The sequence below is a fragment of the Phalaenopsis equestris genome, unplaced genomic scaffold (genome assembly GCF_001263595.1).
Source record: "Phalaenopsis equestris unplaced genomic scaffold, ASM126359v1 Scaffold000078, whole genome shotgun sequence".
NCBI classification, from domain to species: domain Eukaryota; kingdom Viridiplantae; phylum Streptophyta; class Magnoliopsida; order Asparagales; family Orchidaceae; genus Phalaenopsis; species Phalaenopsis equestris.
Window position 1 is genome coordinate 779,170 of NW_018164520.1, and position 9,862 is coordinate 789,031.

The window sequence follows — 9,862 nt, forward strand, 5'->3', positions numbered from 1 at the left end:
CTTTGATACCACTTGTCACCTCCCAAAAGAGCCCTTATGGGTGGTGGGCAGCCCAGGACTTAAATACTGTTTTTCGGCTCTACACCTAGCCAATGTGGGACTATTTGTCCGTGACATTAAGCTAGCACTGCGTTGACCTTGACTTGAAACATTTGCATCCGTCCCATAAATCTTTAATAGATATGAAACCTTTATTGTGATAATTGAGATAAATAATTAAATAAAAGGCAATAAAATAAAATGAATTTTAATGGATCTGTGTTGCTTTGAATCAATCGCCATTTCAACTATTTCTTCATAATTATAGCTCAAACTGGAGTAAAAAAAAAAAGAGCTAGTGAGAGACAGAGATAGAGAAGCAGAAGAGAGGAACTGTGTAGGTGACTTAGTGAAGGAACAGTAAGACGGGGGTCAAATGTGCAACCTTAGTCGAGGCGACCAGAAGAAACATGCGTGGATGCGTGCAAGAAAGGAGGTGAGCCGTATACAGGGAAAGGCAAACCAAACGAATTTATAGTCAAGAGGCTCTGAGTGCCCCTGTGCACGAAAGGATGTCAAACCGAGCCTCCTGCGGGAGTTATATTGTGTGTGGCTGAGAGCAAGCTCTGTGCACATTTTCTGTGTGAAGAAGGGAAAAATATTACGTCAGGACTCCTAACGTAGAGCTACGTTAGGATTGGAATATTCGGCTGTGTTACGGAAATATTCCATCTGTGTTATATGTAAAAATGATGTGTTATTCGAGTATTATATGGTGTTATTCGATTATTTTGCGGTGTTATTGGAATATTTTATTGCATTACTTGATTTGGGGCTGAAGTGTTATTATAATATTCCCCCGCATTACTTGATTTGGGGCTGTGTTATTCCAATAACATGGTGGAAATTGGAATAGCACGGAGAATATGCCGAATAACATAGCCCCAAATCAAGTAGCCCGATCGAATATTCCAAGAACACCACAAAATACTCGAATAACACCATATAATACTGGAATAACATATCATTTTTACAAATAACGCAGATGGAATATTCCCGTAACAGTCCAATATCCCAATCCGAATGTAGCTCTACGTTAGGAGTCCTGATGTAATATTTTTTCGTGAAAAAGAGGAAGGAGGAGGTGAGGAAACTGAGCGGTTTCCTGGAAGAGGGAGCCGAATCGGAAGGACGAAGCTTGTGCCCTAACCGAGGAAACTGAACTAAGCCTTTAAAAGGAAAAAAAATGGTTAGTTTTCTTTTAGTCAGATAGTATATATATTAAATTGATTTATGTTTAAGATAGTAATAGAGCTTCATGTTAATTAATGACATAAAGTCTATCAAGAATGCTTATGGTTTTGGTTCATGTTGCAAGAAGGCAAATCAAGCTATTGAATGAATGTTAAGGTAAGGCTTTATGGATTTTATTTTTTAATAGTATAAATTATTTTAATTAAAATGTCATGAAGGTATATTAAACTTTATGAATTAATTTTAATGTTTAAATCTGAACACGCAATTGAATTAAAGGACTAATGAGATCGAGATCGGATTGTGCAAAAGAAGAGATAAGGAGCCAAGAGTGATGTTTATTTAGTAATTTTTATAGTTAATTTAATTGTAAATTGTTACATATTAATATTAGACTATTATGAAACATAACAAGGAGAGAGAATTTATGTAGTGAAAGAGAGTTTAAAAATTTGAAAGGGATCATTTCATAAAGCAAATTCAAGGTAAGTACTCATCTTTTAAGTTTTTATTACTTTTTTTTGTTTATTCTAAACCAAATTCATTAATTTTTACTAAGAGCTAATTGCCCGTTTTACTTTGATTTATATGCTCTTTAGATGTTGGTCATATCATTGTGATGAATATATATTTTAAAAGTACTATTATGCATTATTTAAATGTAGAATTAAATAAAAATAATGTATGAATGATATGAGCTGCAAAGACTGATTGCGTGTATGATTGACTATGATGAAGTTTACTTCCCTTAGGTACTTTTTGTGGGACTCTAAGATACTCGTGCACATAAATAAAAAATGATATTGACATTTATGTAACTTCATTAATACAATTTCAAAGAGTGCTCATATGAAGGTTGTAAAGATATAAAATAATATAAATATGTTATTAATATAGTAAAACACATTAAATGTTATGAACTATCGTGAATTATCATATCTGAAAAATTAAAATGTCCAGTGCTTTTATATTGATTCATAGTATTCTGACTAGTAATTATATTGTTCCCTTTTCGTTATGTTATTATAGTTTAGGTGTGAGAGTATTCATTTGCTTGCTAGCTTATGTTGTTTTAAATTAATATTTTCAGGTTGATATTGCAAAATAATAATGAATAATAGAGAAGGGTATCTAAAAAAGATATGGACAACCTGATCTAAGGTAAAAGTTTAACTGTATTACTTCAAATTATTTTTGTAGTGGCTCTTGCATTTATTTCAAAATGATTAAATATTAGTTATAGAAAATAAAAATAGAAAATAGAAGAATTTCAATTATCATTATCTGAATGTTTGTTTCTGCCTTGGTTACTTCTAACCCCAGGTCGGGTCGTGACATTTACTGTCACAATCTACAACTAAGAAGGATTTATTTTATAATAGGTAGGCTCAAATCCAAACTGTTAGCAACAATCAAAATTATTTACAAAAAGCGTAAAGTTGGGTTGGGATCAAATTTCAAATCCTTTGATTTGCTTTCACATGAACACAATACATGGATAATCAATCAACTCCTATGCTGCACTCATGTCAAAGTAAATCAATGGATTTTAAAATCCATCTTAACCTCACCCAAAACTTTTTCCCTTCGGAATCAACAAGCTACCCCATAACAAATTAAATGATATACCATGAAAAATAAACCTACCTCAGAAATGTAATCTTGAAGCTCCTGATCAGATGTATACATCAGGATTTTCTTTGCATCAGCGACAGACAATGAATCATAAGCTTTCTCGCTGCAGCCTGCAATCTCATCCCTGCAAAGTAAAAGCAGATCTGACGGTCATCAAGGGTCTGTTTGGGAATGGTTTTCTTGTTGTTTTATAGATATTTGGGGTGGGAAGTTGTATTTTGCAACCAGGTCAGTTAAATTGTGGCGGTTGTATGGTGGCGGTTGTATGGAAGCTGTTGTTTGACTTTTCAGAAAGAATTAAATAATTATAATTACACAACTTTCTAAGATTGTTTTTACCACCGCAATTTTACAAACATTTTTATAAAATATTGCAGCCACCCCAAACAAATCTTAGCTATCTTTAAAGTAGTAGAAAAATAAATCTGATTAATTTGACAAATGGAAGCATAAGAATTACCTGACAGTTTTTGCAAGGAGATCCATGAAATATACATACGATTCATGAGGGACAGACTTCCTCGCACTCAAAACGCGATTATAAGCACCCTCCATGAAAGACTGCTCGAGCTCAACAGCATGTTTGATGCAAGGATTCTCCAATGCAGTGGGGGAAAGGAGTTCTAACTCGGTGTGAAATTCTGCTATTCGGTTTTGTGCAAGGAGCCTTAAGAGATTAAGACCCAAGATAGGGTATTCCTGGGGTGACGGTGGAATAAGACCGCTGACAGTGAAAGTAGCGAGGTGAGAGACAATAAGGCGTCCGAAGATACCGTTATTGAAAAATATAAAATCTTAGTTGAAAAAAAGATTTGCAAAAGCTGAAATGCAGCTTGTCTAAAAGATGACCTTACATGAAAAAGTATTCGACGGTCTATTTGGGCCGATTGCAACTGTATGAAGAAACTGTTGCAGAAGAAGCTGCTCTTTAAAAAACTGCAGTAGTTATTATTATTTTTTATTTTTGAAAAAGTCATACCGTAGCTTTTCTAATAGCCACCGCACTTAGCAGAGTTGGCGAGAAAATGCAGCTGAATTTTTGAAAAAAAACAGGCAATACACAACAGAAAAAACTGTGGTGCGGCAAATCACCGTCGCCCCAAACAGACCCTAAGTATAACGAAAGAAATTAATTCAAAATTGGAAGTTTCTTCCAGAACTGAAGAGTTATATGAGAATCCAAGAGTTTCATCTGGTAAAGAAACTTCCGTTTTGACTGACTTTAGACCAGAAAAACTCTAAATTTACAGTCTTAAAACAATTTCTGGACTTATTTTCACCTCGTAATTTTGAAAATGTTTAAAAGGACTTGCTGGTTTCTGAAAAGAAGGGAAATTTTACTTTTTTACATGTTTCGATTAAGGCTGTAAATGAACTCAGACAATCAAAACAATCACACCTTAGATCAAACCTCGTTTGATCATTCTAAGAGTCGTGTATGTACAGTCCGAGCTCAAGCCAAGATTTCACATATATGTATTATTTAAATTTTTTTTAGAATTGAACTTGGCTACAACTTGGTTGACTAAATTAATTACAGGAGTACTTAAACAAGCAAATAAACAAACCAAAAATTAGACAGAGCATTTCATTTCATATACTAATAATATTCATTGTTCGATCGTTGAAAACCTATATTTATTGATTGTAAATCAAGAGCTAGAGGTTGAGAACTATAAAAAAATATTGAGAAGAGCATTAAATAAACTTACTATTTAACATCATTTAATCATTGCAACAATTCATTAATTTGAGTTGATTAGACTAGCACATAATGCTCAATTTAAAAACTAGCATCGATGTATAAATTGATTATTTTAGAACTCCGTTAAAAGTAAATTTCTTATAATTTTTTAATCAAACAAAACATCACGGGCCATTGCATCTATTCAAGGTGTCGATGTTTGATTTTCTATTAGAGGAATAATTTTCCCATGCTCTCTCGCCTTCTGATAGTGAAGTTTCAAATAACCTCGTATTCTTAACACTGATGTCTAAATATTCCTGTAAAACGGCAAGTCTAAAACAAAAGCATTATCGCCAATCTGCGGCAATATATGAAATAATCTGTAATGAATTAACTTGACCATATAATTTAGTCTTTCCACGAGTGCAACCAAACCAAATCTCCTTGGAATGCAGACTCAATCCTATGCTAACCTCTTAATGTTGTGATCTGAGTTCATACTAAGAGGATAGAATTGATTTCAAAGAAATTTTAGGTGTTTTTGGAAGGTTCTCTAAAAGATTATCAATCAGATAAGGATACCTCTCCAAAGAGATTATAACTTCTAGAGGGGAAAATCTGACTTTCGGGCCTCCATGTTGTATTATTTTACTACAAAATTAAAATGACTTTTCTCTCCAAAGCGAGAAGTCTCTTTTTTATCATACCTTGTGGTGAGTATCTTCCTCTAGTAGATTCTCCAACTCCATTGATACTCTAGACTCAATCATTCACATAATCTTTCTCCTTCAAGTAGAAATTTTCCATCCTCAAAAATCATTATTATCATCTTCTTTTTCATCACCTTGTAAGTTGATCACATATTTCCTTTCTTAAATAACAAAAGTGGCTGCCGGTTGAGACAAAATCACCCCCATTGCGGCTAAACGTTTTGTTCTTAACCTACCAAATCTTACAAATCACATTCCTCATGCCTCTTTAATTTGTCTCCATTAGCCTCAAAGTTGAATTCATCACCAAAATGTTGCTCTCTAGTATCTTTCATTTCTCTAATTAACCACTACAATTTTCACCAATAGAATCCAAAGTATACGAATCATCTCTCAAAGTGAATCTTCTTTTTCGAATTTTAGAGGTATTTGATGAACAATAAATCATCTAAACGCTTTCGATCAAATTCATTTCTCTTATTTATATGAATATGTGAAACAAAAGACTAAATAAAATACATAAAATATGTACATTGTATAAAAAAAAAAAAAATTATTCTTATTTTTGAAGACATTATACGTTAATCATAAAATCTTAATAGCTAATTTTTATAAAGTTAAGGTTAATGCATCATATATCTCCCACCATTTTGTTGTATTAAGCTTATAATCCAACATTTAAAAAATATTTTAATCATTAGAGAAATTCAAAATTATATGGAAGTTTTAATTAATGAGAAAAGTGCTAAAATAGTCCCCGACTATTTACATGGAGCCGTTTTAGTCCCAGAGTTTATATAAGTATCAAAATAGTCATTTGACTATTTTAAAATTAAGCTCCAAGAATCCTCCATAGGGACTATTTCAACCTCAATATAAACAATATGGGGACTACATTGGCACTTCTATGAACTCTGGAACTAAAACAACCCCATGTAAATAGTCGAGGACTATTTTGGCACTTCACACTTTAATTAACTATAATCAGGAATTTCTTATCTCTAATATAGACGATGAACTCAATTGAGAATAGGGAACCAATATAAATAAAAATATATCTATATTAATCTATGGTCATTTTATAATTTGAATCTCGCATTAACTACTAATAACTGCATAGAAATCAGCCATCAATTATCCATCTCATTGTATTATAGCTAGTATTTTATAAAAAATCTCTAAATTAAGATAACATCTGGCTTAATGCAATAATTGTCAAAGTTTACACTATTTCTTTTTGTCCACTCCAAATTCACTACGAATTACATCATTCACTCTTTCAAATTCATCATAAACACAATCAATTTGTCAATCTCATCACCATCGACCAATCTAAACATCTTCACTAATAAATTTGTAAACTTCAAAGCATAATCCTCAATATTTTTAAAATATAGTCTTAAGTATAGTTTCTTTCTTTTGCTTATAATCAACATTAAATCTAAATTTTATCCAATTTTCAAAAAACAAATGAGTCGTAAATTTTAAATTAGTTATATTCGCATAAAAATGAGAAAAGAAGTAACAAAAAAAAAGAAGTTCGATCTCATCAATTTTGCACCGCTAGTATATCCTCTTATCATGTTAAGAACAAATTGATAAGAACTTAAGAAGAGCTCAAAATCTCTAAATGTGAGAAAAAAAAATGTATACAGTTTATATGTTAAACACTATGAATCACTAACCTAAAAGTAAGTAGAATAGTTATTTATAACCAATTCAAGCATATTATCCCCTTTAATCTTTTTATTTGTGCATCTAAAAGTTTAAAAAAGTTTCAAAGCAAGCTTTGAATATTCAGATGCATTAAATTCAAGAATATTGCGCTTGATGGTAATTAACAAAAAAAAAATTACTATAGAACACCCTCTACAATCATTTCATGAACTTGTCATAAAGGTGCCATAAAAGTGTATTCCTTCCCTGTAAACTATTTTTAATGCTCCACATCCTTCATTGTTGCCTGTATTTCTCTTTCAAGTGAAGGGACTCTTAACTCATAATAGGATGGTAGTCAAAGATTGATCCCATATAATGCAAAAGTCTCTACCATATGATCAAAAAAATACCGTTGTACTACATTGAAGGAATATCTGCATGATAAAATCACCCAACCATGTATTGCACAATTCTCTCTTTTTTCCTCATTTTCATTCTTTAAATCGCATTTGTCTCAAATTATTGTCTTGTAAACTATTTTTCAAGTTTTTTATAAAGAAAATGATTTATAGGACATTTCATTACAGATGCATCAACACTCTTCGATCCAGAACTTGGATCACTTATCAAAGTGCAAGGATATTGGCATATCTAATTATTTAGTATTATCTACCACCTTCTCATTATGCTACATTTGAACTTCATTTATTTTTTCTGTATTTCTTGATAAGAAAGCAAGTCACCTCTTATATCCAAAGCATTTTCTTATATTTGGTAACATTACTTCTTTTAGATGCTCCATAAAGATTGATAATACGCTTCTTGCTTCAAGATACACCTCAATTTATCTCTTTATCAAAATATATGCGAAAATGAAAAAGGATATCTAACTTGAATTTTAACTTTGCTACTTTAAGTCAGATCTTTTCTCCTCATATTATGATTGAGCATATATAAGTTTTTTTGTATGTAAATAATACAACAACAACAACAACAAAGTGTTTTTCCCACTAAGTGAGGTCGGTTACATGAATCATTTTTCTCCATTGTGTCCTATTAAATGTCATATATTCATTTAATTCTAAATAATTAAATATATACTCCATTAAGTTTACTAAATATCATGTAGAGAACGAGAGATTACATAAATAATTACAGAATTTGCTAAAACCATATAAAAGTCACAAATGACATTTGATGACTAGCCTATTTTTTAAATCAAATCACAAATGCCATTTGTATATTAAAGTGTTAATCAATAAACCTTAAATCACATAACAAATCCTAGCTTTAGCAAATCTCAAACCATCAAATTTTTTGTGAGTAGAAGTGTTAATCATCGAACCCTAAACATTCTGAAAATAACTTGAATAAATAAACTACCATGAATTGAGTGATCAGCCCACCGCCAACAACACACTAAAAAAGAAGGCCACTAACGTTACCATAGTTGAAGGGAAGGTCAAGGGAGCCGCGATGGTGTCAGAGAGGTGTGAGTCGACACAACTACAATAGTGTGAAAGTGCTCAATAGAGCTACAGTTCTTCAATTTAGGGAGAAGACACAATATGTGACAGTGATGAGGTGAGGATCGATCAATTTTAAATTATTAAATAAATTAGTACCACTAAATCAAAACAATGAAGCGCTTCACACAAGCATTTCATGTGAAGGTACGAGTGCTCGAACAAGCAAAGCACGTGTTTTCACAACTCACTAGACATGATAAAAATGAGAAGCGCACACCTCACATCACACCGCATTGCTTCAATTTTGTGCATCAATATGCCCTTTTAAAAAGGCAGATGATGGTCACTGCATATGGAAAGCTCAATCTACTTGGTAAATCCAAAATGGCATGTATTGGACGTTTATCCTATTTTGCCTTATCCCTCGAGTCAATCCTTGCCCCAATGCAAACATACAAACCCAACACTTATATGTTGCTCACTTGTGATCCATAACCCTGTTAAGTATGGCTCATATACCAGAATTTGGAGTCTCTTGGAATTGAAGAGGTGTATCTCCTGGAATTAAGAGAAGTGTCTCTTGGAATTGAAGAGATGTGTCTCCTGGAATGAAGAGGAGTGTCTCTTGAAATTAAAAGTGTCTCTTGGAATTTAGTGGGTTGGGGGGAGCGAGGGCATATTATTAATTTTATCTGTGAGTTTTATCTATATATATGATGTGTAACCTATAGGCATGAACTGGACTATTCTGAAATAGTGAAATTCGCCGATCTGCTCCCGAGGACGTAGGCATCTTTCCCGAACTTCGTTAAATCTCTATGTTCTTCTGGATTTGTGTAGATTCTTGTTTTTCTTCGCCCTAATTTCTTAACAATAGGTATCAGAGCGAAGTGGGGCAGGGAAAAAAAATTTCCTCAAGGATCGGAACAGGAGAAAAATCGAAGAGGGCGGAATTCGGTAAGGGTTGCGGTTTGCAGCAGTTTCGCTTCAGCGAAGCATGCAAAACGGCGAACGGGCGAACGATTCGGACTCCAGGAAGCACTTCAGAGGTTCTTTCGTCGGCGAGATCCGCAGAACTCATATCGCAAATTTGGGTTCGCGACAGAAATCGCGCGAGGTTTCGATCTCGCGAGTTCTCGTGTTGTTCGCAGAGGGGTTCGCGGCGTTCACGTGCAACCAGGCGAGAGCGTGAATTCCATGCAGGAGTTCGGCCGCAGGAGTTCATTGAAGGACGAGGGCTTCTTCCGAAAATCTTATTCCGCGATCGATTCTTCTGGTGCTGCGAAGCAAGCTTGGCGATGAGGAAAGAACAAGCGCGCAAAGGTTTCGCGAACAGGCGCGATCAATTCGCAGAAGAATCCGGAGGAGTTTGCCAATCGTTACAGCAGTTCTCAAACCGCAGTTGGTGAATCGTCGCGATTGCTTGCGTGAAGGAGTTCTCGTGGCCAGGGAAGTTCTTGAAAGAGCGG

General features: G+C 33.7%; 1 protein-coding gene across 1 annotated transcript in view; it reads right to left on the reverse strand.

Annotated features, from left to right (window-relative positions):
- The window catches only part of LOC110019788 (26S proteasome non-ATPase regulatory subunit 8 homolog A-like), a 22,270-nt gene that overhangs the window by 1,873 nt on the left and 10,535 nt on the right, over positions 1-9,862 (reverse strand). Inside the window, exons 4-5 of the mRNA XM_020717614.1 lie at positions 3,329-3,592; positions 2,881-2,992 (exon numbers count right to left, since the gene is read on the reverse strand). Of these exons, the coding sequence (XP_020573273.1) occupies positions 2,881-2,992; positions 3,329-3,592 (376 nt within the window). The remainder of the gene's footprint in view (positions 1-2,880; positions 2,993-3,328; positions 3,593-9,862) is intronic.